This window comes from Limanda limanda, chromosome 22, assembly GCF_963576545.1.
Source record: "Limanda limanda chromosome 22, fLimLim1.1, whole genome shotgun sequence".
In the NCBI taxonomy this organism is placed as follows: Eukaryota; Metazoa; Chordata; class Actinopteri; order Pleuronectiformes; family Pleuronectidae; genus Limanda; species Limanda limanda.
This window is the reverse complement of record NC_083657.1, coordinates 11,167,392-11,189,529: the sequence shown is the minus strand read 5'-3', so window position 1 is coordinate 11,189,529 and position 22,138 is coordinate 11,167,392. Positions and strand designations below refer to the sequence as shown.

The window sequence follows — 22,138 nt, the reverse complement described above, 5'->3', positions numbered from 1 at the left end:
CACTCATGTATCACAATGAAAAACGCTCACAGTATAAGTTGTAGGTTTGCTGTCATAATAAATTAAAATACAGCTGTTTGCCAGTGTTAAGAGACCATTGAGACATGTGTACATAAACGTATAACCATCAATTATTTATACTGCTTATCCTCATGGGGAGAGATGGGCAAGAGGCGGGGCCACACCTTGAACAGGTCACCATTGTATCGCAGGGCCAACATACAGGGACAAACAACTGTTCTCCAACTAGCCTAAACCAAATCTGCATGAAGCTGAGGTACCCGAAGAGAACCAGGAGTGTTCTTTCTGCGAGGCTAATATTATGATATTTTCTTCTTATAAAGTTTCAGTATGCCTCACTCCTAACTCCAGATTTGAGTCCTCGCTTCAACAAACCAAGAAAAAGCACCAACTCAAACTGAGGTCTGAGTCCATTATCAGTCTGCTTCCTGTTTCCAACCACCACTTAGATGTATGTCATATATAATACCATCAGCTGATGAGCTACCACAATCCATAACTTTAAAATAAAAAATAAAGCAGCCTAAGCACCATATATTTCCCACTTGTGAATAAAAATGTATTATTTATTTACAAGTGGGAAATATCTGGTGCTTTATTTAAGTCTAAGATATACGTCTATACAGTTTATTGAGTTTCTCATCTTTGATTTTTAAAATAAATGATGGTGATATCTAAACAGTCACCATTTGTCGGTGTCTCACCCTGACAAAGAGACGATTATATGCAAATTTGCCAGATGATATGTGCAAATTAGGCTAGAAACATGCACATGCATCAAAATGAATGGAACCAACATTTGGGGGGAAAAAAGAGAAAGAAATCAATCCCCTGTTTTCACCCACCCTGGAACATTTCCTCTGCGTATTGATCACAGCCCCCAGATGAATGAATCACATCTGTCATTTACAGGATTGGATACACGACTAACATCGCAGAAACACACAGCTCAGCATTTGGACTCCTTCAGCTAGAGCACTTTTCATTAGTTAAACGTGAAAACAAACATAAATTTCTGGTGAGTAGGGGAGGAGAGCTTAGGCCCAGACAGGGAGCAAAGGCAATGATGGGCAAACACTTGCAACGTGATCTTACTCCAGGCGATCCGTTGTAGATGTGCTGACCTGCTTTTGCCACCATCAAAGTTATTCCATCAAAAGATCTATGTGCTACATCACTTCAGGAATCTACAGCAACACTTACAGCTGATAACTATAAACGAGAAGTTTGAGATTTAGTTTTTTATGGTTATATCTGTCGTGAGAGATTTCATCACAAGTTGACAGCATCAATTATGCCTCCTGTGTCTCCTGTGATCAATCTCACTTCCCTGCTCCATATAAAAATAAACATGTACGTCATTTCTGACCGTGAAGACTAAATTATATTGTTTTTTACCTAAATATTGTAGGGGTGACTACATTCAAATCAACCTATGGCCACTGGTTGCTTGGTAACCCAATGATGACAAGAACATTCAAACAAAGGTCAGGCCTGACATAGTCCGACATTCAACACCATTTTTTTAGTGTGTGCCAGTTAAAGTTTCACAGGGTCGCATTTGTGGGAGGGTATGATAATCATTAGGAGGTTTTGGTGCCCCCTTTGGCAGTATCGTTTTTTTTTCAGACCCTGCAGGGTAATCAAAGGGATGCTACCCTCACATAAGATTCCACACAAAGTGGCAAAAAATTATTAAAGCAGTAACGACAGTTCCATGAACAACATGAAACTGAGGATGCTTATGAAATATTATTCTTTGTGCCAAACAGTTCATTTGATATTATAGGCTATCATAATCCTATGTAATCACATGGTCTTAGCTGACATAGAATCCACTGCCCAAATAGTGACCAAGGCATGCCCCATGTGATCTCACCCATGATTGAGGCCGAATGTGAACGTGGGTGCTGAGGAAAACATGAGAGCAGCCAAATACAAATATATCTGTGCTGTATATAGAGTCCCTCGCCTCTTTCATAAGCAAGGCCTGTCTGGTGGCCCAGATCCGCGGAAAGCGGACACCATGGCTGGGTCACCGTGGGGGACTTTCCTGCTTCTGCCCCTGTCAGGGTCAGGAATAGAAAGTCATCAAACCTGGCATCCCGGGCAGCTCTAACCTCGGTCGTAACACAAAGCAGGTCAGAACACACCCTGCTAGGCCAGGGCTTGCCTCAGTGTGTGTGTGTGTGTGTGTGTGTATGTGAGTGTGTGTGTGTATGTGTGTGCGTAATCAATGAAGCCCCGTAATGCATAGAGTGCAGTAACCGTGCAATCCAAGTGGTCCCTTAAGTATTGTTAAGCATTGCATTCCACTGCTGTCACCTCTTTATCCAGGCACACACACACACACACAGTAAAATCTCCTGCAGGGGAACATCCATAGCCTGTATAATTAATGCGGCTTTATTATCAATATCAGCAAAACACAATGTTCAAGTCCAGCAAAAAAATTATTGTGTCATTCTGACACACTCAGATAGCACTAGGGGTGTTTATGAATTTGCGTCGGCGTGCATGAAAGCAATTGTACGCGTGGGCAGCCATTGCATAAACATCACATACTGCATAAACACCGTAGAGGCACTTGATTGAATGCAGCCACAGAATCCCAGAGGGAAAAAGGCAGCGCAGGGGAAAAGGTCAGCTCTCCTGCCATCGCTCCTTCAAATGGGATTCCCTTTAAAGGAACAGACGCCCGAGAACCTCCCCCGTACAACACAACAAATATATTTGTTGAGCTCTCGGTGCGAGCAGGTCAAGGCACCCTTTCTTTTTCAGATTATTGCATTGCATCCAACATGCTTATAGGGAACTTGGCGTCCTTGTAAGCAGAAGACTCATTACTACTAATGCACAATTATATGCAAAGTTATTTCTCACACAGGGTGCAGCGGGGCACTGCCCTTGTGGCAACCAGCTGTGAGTTATGTTTAACTAGTCTGTTACATTTAACACCGCATGATGGCCACTAGATGTCTCTGCTGCTCCGACGGTGGCCAGCAGGGTAGCTAAGGCCAAGGCCTGCTGCCACGGTAACACAGATATTGCCAGGCGACGCCGCTCATTCATTATTCATAAGGGAGTGCCTTGAGCCAGTTTCCCTGGTAACGAGGACTCTTACATCTGCTTCTGAGATCAATGGGAGATCCCCACTGTCCTGCCTCAGTGCTTAAAGCTGACTGCACATCTATGTGTAAGGCCTGTTGTATGGAGTTCCACTGGGCTCGTACTCCACTCCAGATGTTCAGACCTACCCATTCCATTAGATTCAATACTCTCCTTCCATTGGATGTCAGGCGTATGGATGGATGGGACTGACCACTGTCCACAGCTTACAGTGCACAAATGGCTCATAAATCCTCTGCAGTTAATGAGACCACAGGAAACTCCAACTCCCATCAATCCTGTCTATTCTGATAAGGGTGGGTGTAAAGTCCTGGTTTGGAACCTGGGGACCTGATGTGAAACTTGCTGGATCTTGAGTCAAAATGTCGACCTATTGCACTTTCATCTGCACTAACACAATGTCAATATGGTGATGAGGATAAGCTTTCTTAAATACATCAGAGACACTGCGAAACGTCAACACGTTGCCCACATAATTTCAAGCAACAGTGCACGTCTGTCTAAAATAACAAAGCATTTACTGTAACAGCCACATGGTGTAAGACTGCAGTACTTTACATTTGCCCACTCATTGTCATTAAGTCCAACATCAGCTTATGCAACTGTGGATATATTCACTAATACACTGCATGATGAAGATGTTTTTGTGTTTTACTTTCCAAATTTCATAAATAATCCTAAAATACCACATCATTTATAAATGGTCCACTTAACAGCGTTTTCTGGAGAGTGCAATCGCATTTCAGTCTTCATCAGTTTATCAGTCGATGTACTGTAGGTGGTTTTTGATTCTAATTTAATAATAATAATGATTTGGTGTTGAAACAAAATCTCAGCTCAAGGTCCACTTGCTTCAGTACCAGCTCATCATACCGAATTATTGTTCTTGTTTGAAAATTCTATAAGTTGCTCATTTTTACAGGAAACTGAAGGGAAGCCCAGAGTGGTAACAGATGGGTGGGCATCTGTAGCCATAGATACTCTTCTCATTGTGACGACTGACGATGGGGGGATGAAGCGTCATCGCTGCCCAAGCTTCCATCCTGACATTTATTCCAGTGGCAGAGCCAAGAGCCAATCATGCCTCTCCATTTCCCTTCTCTTCAAATCACCCGTCTCTACGGCCCACCAATCAGCACAAGACAGGCGGAAGGAAAGAGTATAAAAAAAAGTGACGGTACAGTTTGACCTGTGAGTGAACCCCAGTGATGCCCTGGCCTTTTCTCTTGGCAGCAGCACATTTCTCGTTTTTCGACTGAAACTCTTCCAGTTTCTACTTCATCATGAAACAATAATTTGGTTATATAAGGCTTTAGCAGGTGGAGCAATGGAGCGAAAGTATCGTATCCTTCACAGGTTTGGAGCTGAAGTTGAAGATTGGCGTCGACAGCGTTGGCAGCATTTCAGTCATTTCGCTTTTATTCCATCCAGCACCATAACCATTAGTTGTTGGCCTGGACCAGTCAATAATGATGCAGCAGAAAGAACTTCCATTAATACAAAACTGCAAGCAATCTCCAAAGTGTGCACCTGCCAAGAACACCCCCTCGACTCTCCTCTCCATCCTCCCCTCTCTCCACTGCAGCCACTTCAGGACCCAAACGGTGCAAACTGCTAAATCACTGCTGCTGTGTTTTCATTTAAACCCGCTTCCCCGCCAGCACGCCAATGTCTGAGCCACTTTTCACTGAGGGGATGCTGGGGGGGGGGGGGGGGGGGGGGTCAGAGCTTTGATGGACAGCTGGTTGGCGTATGGCGCACGCTGCAAAAAGAGTTGAAAAGGCGGAGGGATAGATGGCATTTTGAATCACGTGTCGATTACCCTGACTCAGCTACAAGGTAAATTCTCCTGTAGTGGAGGAGGTTTTCAGATATCCCCCGCTCCCCTCTCATCTGATGTGATGTGGTGCTCTTCTCACCACCTTTTTCACTCCCCTATGTGGAGAGGTCTGATTGGTAAAACTGGCCAACTACCAGCACCAGATTGATGGGACCTGCCGATGTCTCCTCCCTCCCCTTTGAGATTTATGTGCCCACTCGATTGGCCATCAATCAACGGACATGCTCAGTGGGCTCTGCGCTCTGGGAAGGAGCTAAGAGCAGAGCAATTCATTACAGAGGCTTTGCTTCTAACAGTGAACCCCACCCACATGACTGATTAGAGGAGCATCAACAGGACTGATAGGACTCTGTTGGTTAGCTGTGTCTGTCTCATGGAACTGTTTGAATGTGTGTGATGATTTTTTAAAAGCTTTGTCATAAAATCTTTTGCAAGCCCCAAATAAATTTGCGTCCATCACTGACAGGTGTTGTAAATACAAACAGAATTATCTTTTTCTTTCTTATAACTCTGATTAGTCTGCAAAGGGAATGGATTCAATCGGCATTTGCCTCCGCGTCAAATGACTGAACGGGCTAATTTGGCAAGACTGAAGGCCAATTTATGCCTCTCCGTTTTTTCTTTTACGGACAGATAAGACCGCCCTATCCGTCGTGAAACGCCCTCTCCGAATGCTTCACACAGCTTTTCGTACACGTCTGATTTTTCTAACTATCCGTCTTCATGTTGGAGACCCGACGGACCGCTCTTGGCTGTGATTGGTCCGCGAACGACATCATTTCCGTATGACGTCATTTCCGTACGACGTCATTTCTGTTCGACGTCATTTCCGGCCTCAAACGTCCTGCTTGACAGCTAACCCAAACACAACTATGATTCTACGATTAATGTGACGTGTGTGTTAATCCAGCGGAGTTGTCCGGCCGACGGTGGCTCGTTCGAGCACTGACGGCATGTGTGCACGGTCACATACGGTTATAACGAGCTTTCAAAACGGCGCTAGCAGGTTAGGCTAGCGGGCTAGCCACCATGCTAACTGCGATGGTAACAGTGCAAGAACCCGCCGTCACGACTTTAATTCCACTTCTATCATGACACTGTTTCTATAATACCGTCAGGTTAGAAGCAAACACTGGATAGTAGTTGTTAGTGCCGGGAGTCCCTGCTGACTGTGTGTGGAAGCTGGGGGGGAGCTAGGTCCGTGTAGCTTCTAGCTACATGTAGCCTCAAGCAGATTCAAGCTGTGGAATCAGCAACACAGTTCGGAAACAAGACCGGGGAACCGCTGCGCTTAGAAACGATTACATCAGCATCTTGACCCGCTGGGTGTCACTTTATTTAGTTCTGTTAGTTGCCATGGTTCAGTGTGTGGGACGCAAGCTAACATGTAAACAGAGACACGTGGACTTCTTCTTCCCAAATGGGGTAGGCTTCTCTGAGCTCGTCTTCTGTTGCGCCACCTATGGGTTTGGCGATGAATTTTTTTCCGACGGACTGTGTCGGAGAAGTAAAAATCAAAAAGACTCTTTGCCCACCGCTGAGACCTCTCCGAGAAACGGACACGTAGTAGTATATAAGAGCCTTGAGTTGGGAGAGCGCCTCAGTTGTTGGTTGTGTCTGTGACGTTGGACATGACTCCTCTATCGACAATGGAATTGTAAGGAATTAATCACCTTTTTTTTAGTGGTCTTAACTGTGTTTTAAAACCTGCTTATGGTGTGAAAGAGGTATAAGGGATAGAAAGTTGCAGCTGAGATGAGTTTGCAGACTAAATTAGTTCAGATACTTTGACTGCTCCATATTGAGGTGCAAATGGTTTTCCAGACGACCGCTTGCCAAAACTAAAAGCAACGTGCACCTTACACCGCTTTGTTTGCTTATTTGTTTGCATTGTGTTGTGTTGACTGTGAGCTCTGGGAAGATTAGTTGGCATGGAACAAATGGGGCCCTAATAATAAACAGTGAGCCAAACGGGAACACGTTGCCGTTTCTTGACTATCTTTATAGAGCAGGGGGAGGAGAGGGGAGGGGAGGACATGGAGGCACCTCATAAGAACGAGAGCAAACAAATGCAACCTAATCTCAGGTCAGGGAAAACAAACTTGCAAATGGGCCAAAGCAAAATAAAAAGGCCCTCACTCCCTGGTATAATGTCCTCACACAAGCAGCACTGCAGTATAAAGCTCATAGTTATTGCATTTCATCAGGAGAGGAATTGCAAAACAGCGTGCACCAGCACCATCACTCTTTCCTTCCCATTTCCATTTCCTCTGGTTTGCCCAACACCGCCCCCATCCAAACATGCCCCCACAGCCAGAGCAGATACTGTGTGTTCTCCGGGGGAAAGTGCTGACTCACAGCACATAGATGAGCCTTACTCTGTGTGGGCGCCACAGCGCAGCATAGGGCGCCACCAGGTGCCAAGCGAGCCGGCACCGGGCCACTTCATTTCACACCAGCTCCGTCCCTGCACTGACCTGACGAAAATCAGCGTCGAAGCACCGAGAAAGTACAATACTGTGATCCAATGTGTTATGAGTGTGGGGTAAAACACTTCTCTACTAGAATACTAATAAGCTGCGTACCCTGTTCAGTGTGACAAATACAATGACACCGAAACCTGTCACATGCAGTGATGTGCCAAACATGAGGTGGTGCCTGAAACCGGTCTTCATCATATGAGTATACTGCAGTGTCAGCCTAAAGACTAACACTTACTGTTGTGTAATGTCCATGGCTAAATTACTCAAATGTCAGATTGAAGCTCAACATTTGGGACAAAATACAGGATTTTGACAGACTTCAAATTCTTATAATCCTCAAAAAACAACAACACCCCCCAGAACCACTTCTAAAGCACATAATAAAGAGAATGCAATGGAATTTTTTTGGCTAACAAATCTATTTTGGCATTCTTTGGCCCAGGCTTCATTTGTAGTGTCCTAGTAAGATGCATAATACTTGAACTCTGAAAATCTTCAATGGATCCTGCTATAAGAAAATAACAGTAAAGCTTTCAGACATGCACTGAACTCTGGCCATTCAACTGGATTTTTCCAGAGAGGCTGTCCGTGTGAAGGCAAATGTTCGAGTCAGCTGCTCCAGATATTTTCCAGAACCTTTTCTTGCCAGGCCCAGGCGCCACCCCTCGCGTGAATGTTCCTGTTGTTGTGAACGTGTCTGACCCGCAGACTCCTGCTTCGTTCTTCAGATGTAAAACACAAACATTTTCTTGAGTTCATGTGAGAAAAACAGCAATATTCTCCAGCTCTGAAACATCGGTCTGTCAATGCGGCATGGTGGAATTCATGAGAGAAGCCACAGAGGTTGATAATGGTAAATCCTTCTCCTTACCTTTGTTGTTGTAGACATCTAGATAGTTGGGTGCTGAGAAGATGGTGATAAGAGACGGGAAGCCAGTGGTCTGACTCTTTCTGTACATACGATATCTGGTGAAATGCCCAAATCAGAAGAGAAGTAAGCATTAGTAAATATTAAAACATTTAATTCACGGATTAGTCTTGAGTGTTCACCCCCTCGGGATACGATTAGTGTTGACAGCCTCTTGTTTTCACTGTATCTCGTCAGCTGATGCATCAGCAAGGGGGATGGGGTAAAACTGGCATATCCCCAGGAGAGTAAATCCCTGTGCTGCAAGTAAAACATGCTCTGAAATAACCTTTATATTAAACAAACTCGGCATTCAAACACAATTACACTGTGTCTCTCTGGTCTCACTGTCTGTGCTGTGCTTGGTGGTGGAGTAAACTTTAGGTAAACAATGTCAAAAACTCAGGTGCTGTATTTTTTGCTGTAAATCTTGCAGAAACATTTAATATATTACATTTGTGGCCTACAGCGGCTTGGGGCAGCCACCTCTTCTGAGACATGGCGAGTGTGTCCCATGTGACCACACAGTGGGAGTGCGATGGTAAACAACTGTGTGCTGGGCGCTGGGCCTCCCACCGCCTTAACCTCGCCTAGAGGGAGATCAGCTTGACACATCCACCCACCTGCCTGTTTGCAAAACCAAACATTTCAAACGAGGCTCTCCAGTGCCCCAAGGTGCTTCGTTACTATAACTATTGTTGCGCCCAAATTTATCATGAAGAAAAAAAAGAAACCCCCAACAGTTCTTGGCAAGACCTGCATGAGTCATACTTGTCATATCAAATTTGCCCAACTCTCGACCCCCCCCTTCTGGATTCATTTTCATCTCTTGGATTAACATGACTTCTCTGAAAGTTCAGACTGCACCCAATCTGCTCTCCAGACAGGCGCGAGCAACCAGGAAGCTTTTTTAGTTTTAATACCCCGGTCTGAATCGCTCTGCTGTGTGACAGTGCGATGGGAGAAGATGAAATGCTGCGACACTCACCCAGCATCCTGCGCTTCATGGGCCCGGATGACAGATAATAAGTTATTGTGTTGTAGGAAGTCACAGACTGCAGGGTAGCTGTTGAATAAAGAGACAAAAAAAGAAAAAAAAGACAATGAAAATCACAGAAAAGGGATCAATACAAATAAATAAATAAGTCATGAGTGTTATTGATTGTGCTCGGGGATATAGTGAATATACAACGGTGATTTAAATCTAAATGTGTTTCAGAACCAACAGTGTGTCATGAAGAGGTGTGTGTCTCTGGGGGTTCGCTGTAAATGGGCTTTGATATTATCTTTAAATTCCACTTACAATTTAAACCAGAACAAAGGTACGATGACTAATTAAGTACTAACCCATAACATTCTAAGCTTTTGATTAAGGTTTTGTATTGTAAGAAGAGTGATCATTCTCAAATGGAGCATTATATTTTAGAATGAACCTGAGAAAAAATGCTTAGTATGACACATGATTCATAGCAGACCGCTTCTTTGAGGAAAAGAGTGATTCCTTCTGTGTGTGTGTGTGTGTGTCTGTGTATACTCATGTTGATCTATTCAGTGTGTGAGCAGGGAAACTAAAAACCATACAGCCAACAATCAAACCACAGTATAAGGTTTTCCATCCTACAACCTTTCAGACTCCAGCACCAGTTTTCACTCAAAAATTCCTTTTGTTAAAAACTAAATATAATTCACTGGCAAACTGAAAGAAGATGTTTTAATCTGAAATGAAAACAGTAGTAAACCATATTTTGTTGGAGACAAACATGGTTAAAACCCCCGTTGTCATCAGGATTTATGAATCGTCAGATGCTTTATAGTAAAATGCTCACAATAGATGAGTGACACCTTTGACAATAACGTGAACGAAACTCTGGCGTCATTTTCAGTTTCGTTACAACCTCTTGTGATACAGACAGTAGATAAATAAAAGTAGATAACTAAATCAAACTCATCTGTTTTTCTCGTGCTTCTACTCAAGAATAAAGACAAACAATCTAACTGCGTAAACCAGCCCTAAAATACTGAAAGTGGTTCAATGAAGAAATCGGAGGAGGATTTTATACTATGTGCTCTAATCCGAGCACAACAATGAACAACACCCACAAAACCATACATTTTGTCTTTCAACCTTTAAGGAAAAATGTTTGTTTGTTGTTTAAAGACATTATAACTGCACTAAGACTGAAGCTGTGTTGCATCTCTTATTGTGAAGTCCTTTGGGGCAGGCCTCTAATGAAGGGTTATATCAATAAATTAACTTAAATTTGACAGGCTTGTTTGTGTTTGCATGCTAATCAGATACAAAGCGTGAAAGGTGCAGAGGTAAATCAGTTTTAAATTGAGAATTGTGCGAAAATCCATCATGAGACACTGAAATCGAGTTAAGAGATAAGAAAGGTTCATTAACAACGGTGCCTTAGGTAGACATGAGAACACATGTGTTTCTGACAACCACAACAAATGTCTGCTGGGAGGGATGTGACGAGGGAATAAAAAATGTTTACACAAGGGAATAAAAAATGTGGCGACTTTTTTTTTATCATTTTGGAAGGGAGAATAATTTAGGAATGAATGTTTTATTTCTCACTTGATTTCCTTCAGCAGATGTAAACACGAGCCATATGGAGCAGTACGGGCGACAAGATACATTTTGGCCTAGTTGGGTTTATTTATTTATTTTTTGTCATTTGCATTTTTGAATTTAGAGCGTCTCCCATCTGTCCCACAACAGGGCACAGATGTTAATGAGCTCCTTGGACAACATGGACGGCTGTGAGGGAAATTACTTCATCATGTGTGGACAAATAAATGTGTGTTACAATAAATTTAATGTAAGAATTTCAAAACAAAATACATGCCCCTTCATACTGATTTAACCTACGTTGCTCAGTGAAGGCTGAAAAAAAAATTAAATAAGCCACATTAGAACACATGCAATTTCATGCCTGGTTTGTGTTTGTAAAAGTGTTACTAGCGTGCATATGGTGCAAAGGGGGAAAACATTGTTTACTGAAAGGCAGAAGCCACAAAGAAGCTGATGGGTTTTCAGGGGGAGCAGGGCTGAGAAACGTCTCTCTCTCTCTCCCTCCCTTGCTCTGGCTGAAACTGTCTCGTAAATCCTGCGTGCCAGTGTGATGCCAATTAGTGACCATCTGACTGATGAAAACAAGACTCCAGAGGAATTTTGACCAAGTGGCCGAAGGTTAACAAGGATGCTGGTACGACACAAACATGTGGCAGTCAAATCAGTCGTTTGAGGTAAAAAAAAATAAAAAAAATAAAAAAGCCACATACCGAACATTTCTGTTTGTCAGTAGTGGGAAAACATTCTTTCAACACAGAACCAGTTGTGTGGTAATTCACATAAACTGACAAAATATGCAAAAACGATCAGGGAAGATATTCCCCTTACGAATCCACACCGGCGTCAGAGCTGGGAGTTGATTTCTGAGCAGAGACATTAAAATACCATTAAGTCAGTAGTAATGAAACACCTGCTGTAAAAAGAAGAGCAACCAAAAAAAAAGGGACGGCATATCGTGAGCCTCAGGACGTTACAGACTACCGCTGCTGGCCCACCCCGAGCACGCCAGGGCCAAGAGAGCATCGCTCAGGCCAAAATGAGCACAGGGAGCACCGAGCGCACTCAGAGACAGGCCTGTGCCTTGTGGTAATGTGCCAGTTCATTCCATTTTGTGACAGTGCGAACTGCCTGCTCCGAGCATTTCCTCTGTTTGTTCAGTTACTCGGCTCCATTGAAGCTAATGCGGGTTACATAAATACTGGCAACGGTCTGACGAGGAGTCTGCGGGACGACTCTAGTGCACGCCACGTTCTGAGGGCTGTCGGCCTCCTCCTCACAGTGCAGGCATCGCAGGAGACGGAGAGATGAGACATGGAAATTTGGCAGGAGGATTTTTTAATTTATCACCTCTTTGACAAGATGATGGTTAGCTGCTTTTCCCCCTTTTTTTGTTTTACGACATTTGTTGATGATCTGTCTTTGTATTTAAATAGTCTTTCTTTTTGTTCAATATATTGAAAATCACTTTAGTAATAAGGTTTCCACAGATAGTACAGCCAAAACTAATCAGTGGATGATTTATTTTTCCTGTAACTAGACAAGGCACCAGATGACAAGACAAGAATTTTGAAATATCGCTTCTTAGATGATGATCTTCATTCTATTGGCCAGAGATAAAAATCTCATATGAACAGCAATTGTTATCTCTCTGATCCTTTATTCAATTTTGCAGAGTAAAACATAGAAACAGAACAACCATGTAAATTGTAAGTGATGCCACACTCACCTGTAGAAGTAGGAACACCCTCGCACTGTGTTGTGTGTGAAATGCTCTTGGGTCTTCTCGTTCCCAAAGTCCTCCAGGGGGTCGGACCACAGCAGATCGCACATTGGTCCGTACGCTGGGGGCTCTTTGAATCTGTCTAGCTGTGGAGGAAAATGCCAGCACTCTAGTTAGCCTGTGTGACTGGAAAAAACATTACACATGATGTGCGCGTACGACTGCAGAGAAAATACTGTGTTGCTTCTTCACGCTGGCTGCTGCTCCTGCTGCTGAGATCCTAAATAACTCATGACTCCAACTAACGCACTCAATGAAGTGATGTTAAATTCTGTTTAAGCTAGAAATGAGTGAGATATTTAGGATATTCAGGACAGATGACAAGTCACACACAGCACTCATCTTCCAGCACCTGGCAGGATTTCTTTTTTTTTTCTTTTTTGGAAAAAACAGGATGGCAGCCATTCTTTGGGAGCAGGGAACATAAAATGACTTTGCTTTCAGCCAAGGATGCCTCGTTCTCGAACAAAAGCTTCTGGATTACTCGAAGGGTACCATGATGGACACTTCAATAGTGAAAATTCTATTATGCATGGCCTCTGATTGCTGCCACAAAATCCATTTGGAATTATTGAATTAGTTTGAAAGCAGGATCCGAGTCTTCAACATTTTTTAATCAGCTTTGAGGATCAGACCGGTGCTCGCAATTGTCCAAGTCCTGAGTAGCATTTGAGACAGATCTGGGAGAATCACTTCACACACACCGCTTGCAAGGTTGTCATTTTTTCAAAGCACATCACGCTAAAGTGAATATATTTTTTTCTTTCCTCCACCTCATTAACTTTGAGTAAATGCAGAAAATACATGAAGCGGATAGAAGGCTCCAAATTTCAACAAATGATCTGTATTTCTAAAGCCATTAACGGCCACCTGCTGTTATACACAAACACACACACACACATATAAAGAGAAAATGGTCTCGAATCGAACATACTTTCCTGATGTCGTCAAGATTTGTGATTTCTGGAGACAGTCCTCCGTGTACACATAGGAACTGCTGGTTCATAAGTGCAGCCAGGGGAAGGCAGTCGAAGGCGTCCATACATGCGTCATACACCCGCTCTGAATACTTAATTCTACCTGTCATGGGGGGAAACAGGGCAGGGGGAGGAGAGCATGCCAAGTCAAACAACGCGGCTCTCATACATTGGGTTCAGTGTGCGAGTCTGAGACGGAAAAAAGGCTTTGCAAAGTGCCAAAAAACTTCCCAAACATATTTTTAAAACAGCGCAATTTCACAGCCCTTTTGTGTCTTTTTCCCCTCTCCCCTGTCTGAGTCCAACAGAAATAGTTCCGACATGTGTAAATATCAAGGAGGGAAAAAAATCTGACTGAATGTGTACCAGGCCAGAGGGCACTTTTAAGTGAGTGTTTGAGGTCAGTGGCTGAGCTGGATGCATAATAAACAGCTTTTTTACAAAGAATAACTCAATTCTCCCTCCACTCTGCACAGACTCTCACAGACTTCGGCTCAATTTAGAACAAAAGGTAAAAGAGAAAACAGAAGAAGAAGTGCAAAAAGCTTTACTTACATTCCTGCTTAAATGTGAAATACTCTGTTAAATGTCTACATTCATGATTCCCACGCAGCAAAAACAGTGTTTTGGGGTACAGGATCTTTAAGGCCCACAAGTACAGCACACACTGGAAAAGAGAAGAAGAAACAAAAAGGCAGATGAAGAGTTAGCTTGTCGTCTTTATATAACCCTAGAAGGATGAAACAGCAAGTCAGACTTTGTCAATTTCAAAGTCTGGCATAATACAAGTAATTCTGTTTATAATAAAACATTCATGTGGCACATTTTGTGGCATATTTCATGCTCCTCGCTGGAAGGGATGACAAACCTTCAGGGGAACCATCGTAGGACAGTTAAAGCACACTCTATTAAAATATGTTTTATTAATAAAAGTATAAGGTTTCAGGCGATGACAGGGAATATATACAATATAAGTAAACTCCAAAATGCAGTCGCAGATTAAATACATGCGTTGTGCTTCATAAATCTCTCATAACCCTAAGCTACACTGTGACATTTGCTATCCGGGCTACATTTGAAGTTATTAGAAAAGCCTATTACCACTCCACTATCTGCAGCTCGATTTGATCTACGCTCAAAGAAAACTATTAATAAACGCGGCTTCAGTCGGGCACATGGCGTGTGTCACACTTGATTAGGTCCTCATGGGGACAAAAAAAAAACAAAAAAACACACAAGACTCACTTCAATACTGAAATATCCTCTGTCAACATAGTCCCCCAGGAAAAGGTAGCGCGTGGAGGCTGGTGATCCTCCTACTTCAAACAGCTTCATCAGGTCAAAGAACTGCCCATGGATGTCTCCACACACTGGAATGAGGCAGAGAGAGAGGAGCAGAAGTACATCAGCTATTTTTAAGACTCAGAATCAACACATGAAAGCCTCAGAACACACGGTGACAAGCTTTTTGCATCCATCATGTTATTTTCCATCATATGTAAGGAGTCAGATATTCCAGTAAACCTGGAATAATGGACCACGGAGAATGTTGTTGTACCCCACAACCTGGAATAACCTTTGTTAGTGGCCATTTGTAATTATGGAGACAACAGTTTATCTGGCAGTTGACTATATAATCCTCAATTAGCTGTAATTAGTTTATTTCATTAAATAAAATGACATTTATTTGTACAAACTGCACATTTGTGAGTGAAAAAGGCATTGTGATGGAGCACTGCTGCTTGTCAGCTCCACAGCCCACGCTTACTCCAGGAAATTATGCAAAGAATGGACAAGGGGCGAGCATTCACACAGAAAAGGCAATAAAACAAGGATTTAATCTAAATCCATTCCATTCAAATAGTGTGGATATAATAAAAAATGACAAGAACTATAAGTTATATTATTCAATATGTATGCCTTTTATTGTAGTTTATCTTATTTTAAGTCAGCATGCAAGCTAAAATTAAATGTTCTTTGATGCAAACAAGATCTATCCAACTTGTCAAAGTGCTATTGTTATTCTCCTACAAGCACAAACAAGAAGTCTTCAGTGCACGATCATTTTCTTTATACAGTTTGTGTTGAATGTGGCAATAAATCAAAAAACTGGCTTTACTTCTCCTTTTCATGTCTCTCTTCTTCACCACATCCCTTTTCAGCCTGTTTATAACCTTGAGGCATTTTAACTGGCTAGTAAGACTTAATTTGAACACACCTATCCTTGCCAAACACACTAAAAGTTCATTGGCTGGAAAAGCTCTCAGTAGTATCCATTTCTAAACATGTCCCGTTAAGTTAATGCCATTATAAATCTGGCCTGTCACAGCAATTACAAACAGATAATTTAGAAAAACATGTCCACCTCATCCTAAGAGAACTGACGGTTCATTCTCAGGAATCTCATTACGTTCGGCAGAGTTAAATCCACTGCATCGCTCGACTTAGTCAATCTGTCATATCAGTTCTATACAGCGACGAGCAGCGCAGCAGGCAGCTGTTAAATTGCGTCGGGGGGAGTTTTACCGGGGCGAACACATCTGTGTCAGGAATCAGCAGCCGCGAATCAATCCACCTGGATTGGTTTCCTGTCACCCTACGTGACCCGTACTTTATAACACCCCGGGGAGACAAGAAGAGCAGAGGCCACATGAGATTTGCTGCTTAGCCATCATTGAGTGACAGGGTGCGGGTGAGGTCATCTGATTTAAAAGCCCTCTGGTCAATTTGTTCTGCTCGATGGGTCGGTTACACCTGAACTTATTATTTATGAAAGATAAATCACCTCGATAGTGTTTTTTCCAAAAGCGTTTTGGTCAACTTCGTCCAAAAAGGAAAAGAGAAAAAATAAGATTTTGACGGCAGAACTAAAAAACATGTAATAATAGAATAATATTGCATGTTTTGAATGCATATTCATAAGTTTATGTGGCAGCAGATAAGGACAGGATTTAAAATGATAAAAAATAACTAGGTTCTCTCCAGATTAATTACGGATAACTGTCAGCAGAGTCATACAGAGAGTCGCTATTTCTACCAATCAAATTAATTGCTGTATTTTATCAGTTGCAAACAAATGAACAACATATCAGCCATCAGCCACCCTGCTTTCGAAATGTCTGCATCGACATTGAAAAACCGAAAATGGTCGACTTCTAGTGTTCAGTCCAGAGGTACACACACACACACACGCACACATTTGAAAATGAAAATCCAAGGTTCCTGCAGGTGGAAAACTTTGGAAACAGGAGCAGAATTTGGTGAGAAACTCGAGGATCTAATTTCCCTGCATTCAGCCATACTGTAGCGTCATTTCCCTGAAAGTGGTGACCACAACTGACACTAAATATATTCAACTTTGTACTGGCCCGGTTTGAAACCGAGCTTGAAAACAACTTTTAATTGCTTTATTCATTTTCTGCACTGCAGCTGTTGTAGCTTTTTTATTTTTTGACTTTAATCAGGCCATTTCACATTGTGCTGAATGTGCCTTGATTAGTTTAGTATATTTGTTTTAGCTTGTGGTAATATGGTGAAAATAATAGTCTTGAATGTACTGAAATGTGAAATGGACGGATGGAATTTTACAGAGGATAAATGTGTGGAACAGGGCTCATATTAAAGACATACGTAGAGTCAATAATGTGTTAAACTTTCCATATGTACCTAGGGTTCACTAGGATTCTCTGAATCAAAACATTAACCGAAGACTTAGTTTGATGACATCACAAAGTACTGTGGGATCATGGGAGTTGTCGTCTTCACCACCATTGTCGTTTTTAGTGATTTTAATAAAGAATTGTTACATATTATGTCATTAAAGTCAAATGGTTTTAACTGTGCCCTCTGATTCACTATCACCAAGGGCTTTGGTTTTAACAAATACCAGGACATGTAAGAGTCCAAATTTAATCTCTACAGCCATCGTGATCAAAACAGCCGCTAACAGCAACAGACATGTAATTCAATGAGAGCGAGATATCGGCTCTTTCAGTCGGTGAGTCACCTTCTTCACCTAAGAGCTGTGATAAACAATAAAAGGATAACAATCAGCAATATTCCTGGTGAACATTACTGCTGGGACACCAACGTTAAACATGGCCTTTTATCTCTTGTCAAAGCATTTCATTTATTCTTCAAACAATCAGCAAATGAATTGATTAACAACCTGGTGAATGGATTGCGATCTAATTTGAAAAGGACAGACTTTTTTTTTTTTTTTTCTCGCAGTGGCAATTGTGGCTTTATGAACTGTATCTAGCAGCAAGAATTACAATAGGAGCTGGTGAAAAAGTCGTTCAGAGAGATAGCCAATTAGCTGGACCTGGAGGACAGCGTCAGAGAGCAATTATCTCCAGTTACGAGCCTCGTGAGACAGCTCCGGGAACCAGCTCTGCTTGACTGTATCGTAAACCTCCGCTTTACCGTTTGTCTTTTATTAAACCCACACTGTGTAACTGTTAAAATCCACAGTAGGGAACGACATCAAGGAGCCTCGATATTTGTGTCCGATTTCCAAAGATGTCTTTACTTCCTCCTGCAATCACGCCAAGTCTGAAAACATGAAACGCTGGTCTATTTTAGACTGGTTGTGCGCTTCCTGGAAAACTGATTTAATGGAACAAAAATGGCTCAAAGAGTGTTTGAATAATTAAAACTTAATTTCGAATGTTCCTATTTAGCCACCGTGCATTAACTGTCTGTGCTCAAATAAATAAGTGTGTTTGAAGCTTAAATTTCTATCTAATAGGTTGAGGTGAGCATTCCATTCACCCTGACCATGTAAACATCATGTTCTTCAATGAGACTTAATTCTGTTATTCGGCTCATACCTTGTTTGTATGTTTCTGTTACACACATGTGTATTAAAGTGATGGAGGTATTTTCCCAAATATCTTCCCAGGATCCCTTTTGCAGGCTGGCCACCATTAAGGCTCCATGGTATGGGTTGGTGTACAACTACACATCAACAATACAAAATTTCAATAAAGGACAACAGAACTATGTAATCCCACTGGTTCCTTTTGCTTCACCCACTAGGGTCTGTGATGCTGAGGCTGGTTATTGCTATGGAAACATCCCAATGGCATTGTGTTTCACTGAGAAGGGGAAATAACAAACAAAGAACAAACAAATCTAAGCTGCTGCTGACCTGATAAAGGCCTTCGACCAACATCACCGGTGGCAACGATGAAATGCATCAATTGTGAAGAAACACACAGATGGATGCAACTGTCTCCCCTGTAAAGCTTTTGTTCTAAAATCAGTCACATTAAACTTTAGTACGACTCTGGCTGAAGGGACGACCACCAAGAGAAAGATGATTATGAAAAAGGAGCTTATACAGTTTTTCATTGAACTGAAAGGGCTACATTTAAACCACAACAGTGAGCTTTATTTAAAACTCACAATCTTCACGGGGGAATTAACAATATTTTCATGTTTTCAGAAGTCCACGCGGCAGGAGGGAGTTCAGTGAGGGAGTAAGAGGCTGCAATTTCACCTGAAGCACGCATCAAACACACTGTGTGTGGGAGGACTGCACCTCCAGCTGACCTTTTGGAAAGCTGTCACTCCAGGTGAAGAAAACCACGGGGTGGCACGGCGATGGCGAGAGTTCAATCACCGGCCGAAAAGACCCGATGTAATGATCACTGTGAATTGAAGTTAGCACGTCTGTGCGAGCGTGATCAACGGCGGTTCAACGGTAATCAAACAGAGATGCTGCAGTGGCTCCCTCCTCCAGCTTTGGGATCTGCTTTATCACAGCAAACACACAATCTGCTGCTGTACACCTACAGACATGCTTTGCCTCCCTCCCTCTTGTCACACAGCACACAGAAAGCGAGGTGAGAACCAGAGCCCACATAAGAAGAGCAGGTGGGAGTACATTATCTGGAGTGAGAAACAATTCGTTCTGGCCATCTCCTGCTTGTGCGCTAAGTGATCTCCCTGAGTAGCAGCATATCAGCGGGCAGCAGCTATTGAGTGGGTGGCGGGCATTACACAACCTGGCTTCAGAACCTACACAGGCCAACCCAAAGGCCGGGCTCATTGAGCGAGAGAAATCCACGGCGAGGCCAGATCATGTTTTGATTGAGACGAGCTGATAACAATACCCCAGGTTTTATGATGGCACTCTCTGTGAGCTAACATCCTGTGGAGGTGGACCTCGCAGTCTGTTATGAACATCAATCTGTATAATGTTGAACAAGCTGAGATGGAACAAAACATTGCAAATGTATCTGATTGAGAGTTGGACTGAACGCTTTAGAAATTGGATTTTTTGAGGCTGAAACAAAATGATATTTGAGAGTAAAAAGATAAACTGTCAATAATTGGCCAGTCGTTAAAAAGAAAAAATGTTGCACAGCTTGTCTTCATCATTAGAGAAGAAGCCAAAACACATTTGGTGAGTAAAACATGGTCAACAACAAACACGTGCAAGGTTTTTGAATTTTAGTGAACTAGTAATGAAGCTTAGACTAGTCTGTACATCACTGTTCTCAAACATCAAAGTACACAAGATAAATACGTTATTTAAAAAGGATTCTAATCAGTGCTCACCTATGTAATGCTGACACGCTATAGGGCTGTACAATATGATGATGGCTTACATTTGGGTCTTAAAACGTATCATGTCATATTATGTTATTTGTATCATTGTGTTACAATTAACACATTTGTGAGTATTCATATCTTTCAGCAAACTTTTAGCAAATAGGGTAGAGGAGAAGCAATCTGACCAGCCAAGCCAACACAATGTCATTTGAAATATCAGGCTACAAGCTGCCATAAGCTTCCATCAGTCTGAAGATGTACACATGAATGGATAAAACGAGGTCAGACTGTCGCATCAGAACCCATTGGGGAATCTTAATGGCCTTGCAATGATGCACAGAGCAAATTCACTTCACATTAACTCCATTAAAGGGCCATCATCGTCATCATCAAGGTCCTTTTTTTTAAATGCACAACATCAATTTCACACCCGAGCTTAACGTTGAAATGTCATTGGAATACCTAATATTATGAAAAGTCAAACAGCTTGCTCATGAACTATATATGATTGTACTTTGCAGCTACTTCAACATGTCATTTAAAATATCATGTTTAGTTCAAATGAAACCTTTCTAGTGTGTTTAGCGGCAACGTGGACGAGCCCCTAGCACAGCAAACAAGTGCATGAGCGGTGCCGGCGCTTGCTGTTGCCTGGTGATGTGGCTGTAGGAACCCGATTGGTGGGTGACTTGTGCGAAGGCCATGGGAGCAGCTTGTACTCGGTGGCCTAAGCCAGCTCTGCTCGTAACACCCCCCCCCCTCCCTCCTCGAAAACCCCACCTGCCATCTGGCTCAACCAGGAAGTGAGGGTGAGCAGCGGAGAGAAATAGAGATAGCTGACATGTCATGGTGCTGTGCGTCTATGATAAATATTTACATACTAATTTGCTGACCATGTGTCGTGCTGGAATTGGAGGTGAGGAGGCAGAGGGAGAGAAACAGTTCGCCGAGCATGACACAGAAAGATAAAAACATGGCAGACAGATGGAAGAGCAGCACTGAGAGAGACAAAGAAATGTTTATAGAGGAGAGTGTGTGAGCTCGGGAGACAAAGCAGGTTCACGTGCACGCGCAACAGAGAAATCCTTGTTGAAAAAGGACTAGTGAGTGGGAGTGGGGTTGAGACAGGGGTGTTGAGTGGGAGGGAAAGGAGTGCTTCACTGCTGCGCACACACACACGCAGAAGCCGTCCACTGCTTCTATGTAACTGAAGGGACGTTTACTGGCTGAATCATTGAAACTGTTATGAAATTTGTAACTCGAGGTGTGTTCGTTTGTCGCAGGGCTTCTCAGACTGTGAATAAAAATCTGAGCACCACTAAAAGGTCAGCGTGAGAGCACGTCCACATGTGAAAAACAGGACTGAGATCAGGTTAAAAGGCAGGAAATCGACCAATGGTTTTTATACGTCCCGTGACACTCCAACATGCGTCATTGGTCAGTAATCTGATCTCTTCATTGCCCAGTGCTTTATCCAACCAGTAGTGTCATATTTTAATCTTTTGAAGTCAATAATCCTATACATAACACTGTCCCTTTAAGATATTTTGTATGTGCTCTGATTGCAGGCACAGCAACAGGCTCTGAAAGATCACAGTGTTTCCTTTTTGTGCATATGGCCCACTGTCTCACCGTGGACATTAACAAATTGAGTGGTGTTTAGTTTAAACTGGAGGATCTGTTGTGGTGTTGATTTTTTTTACAGAGTTTCAGTCTGAGATAGAATTTAATTTGTCGAGTGCACGGCTCCAAGTGCTGATTATTCTTTTCATCCCTCTAGGTTACGTACTTGCATGATTGTCCAAGCTGTTTGCATCTTTTGTGTTAATCTTCTCTCTCTTCAAATTTTAGACAAGGTA

The 22,138-nt window shown here is 42.5% G+C and overlaps 1 protein-coding gene across 1 annotated transcript in view; it reads right to left on the bottom strand.

Moving 5' to 3' along the window:
- Positions 1–22,138, bottom strand: part of LOC133028794 (protein phosphatase 3 catalytic subunit alpha) — a 60,856-nt gene that overhangs the window by 12,723 nt on the left and 25,995 nt on the right. The window contains exons 4-9 of the mRNA XM_061095829.1: positions 14,964–15,088; positions 14,274–14,385; positions 13,676–13,821; positions 12,688–12,827; positions 9,369–9,446; positions 8,345–8,439 (exon numbers count right to left, since the gene is read on the bottom strand). Of these exons, the coding sequence (XP_060951812.1) occupies positions 8,345–8,439; positions 9,369–9,446; positions 12,688–12,827; positions 13,676–13,821; positions 14,274–14,385; positions 14,964–15,088 (696 nt within the window). The remainder of the gene's footprint in view (positions 1–8,344; positions 8,440–9,368; positions 9,447–12,687; positions 12,828–13,675; positions 13,822–14,273; positions 14,386–14,963; positions 15,089–22,138) is intronic.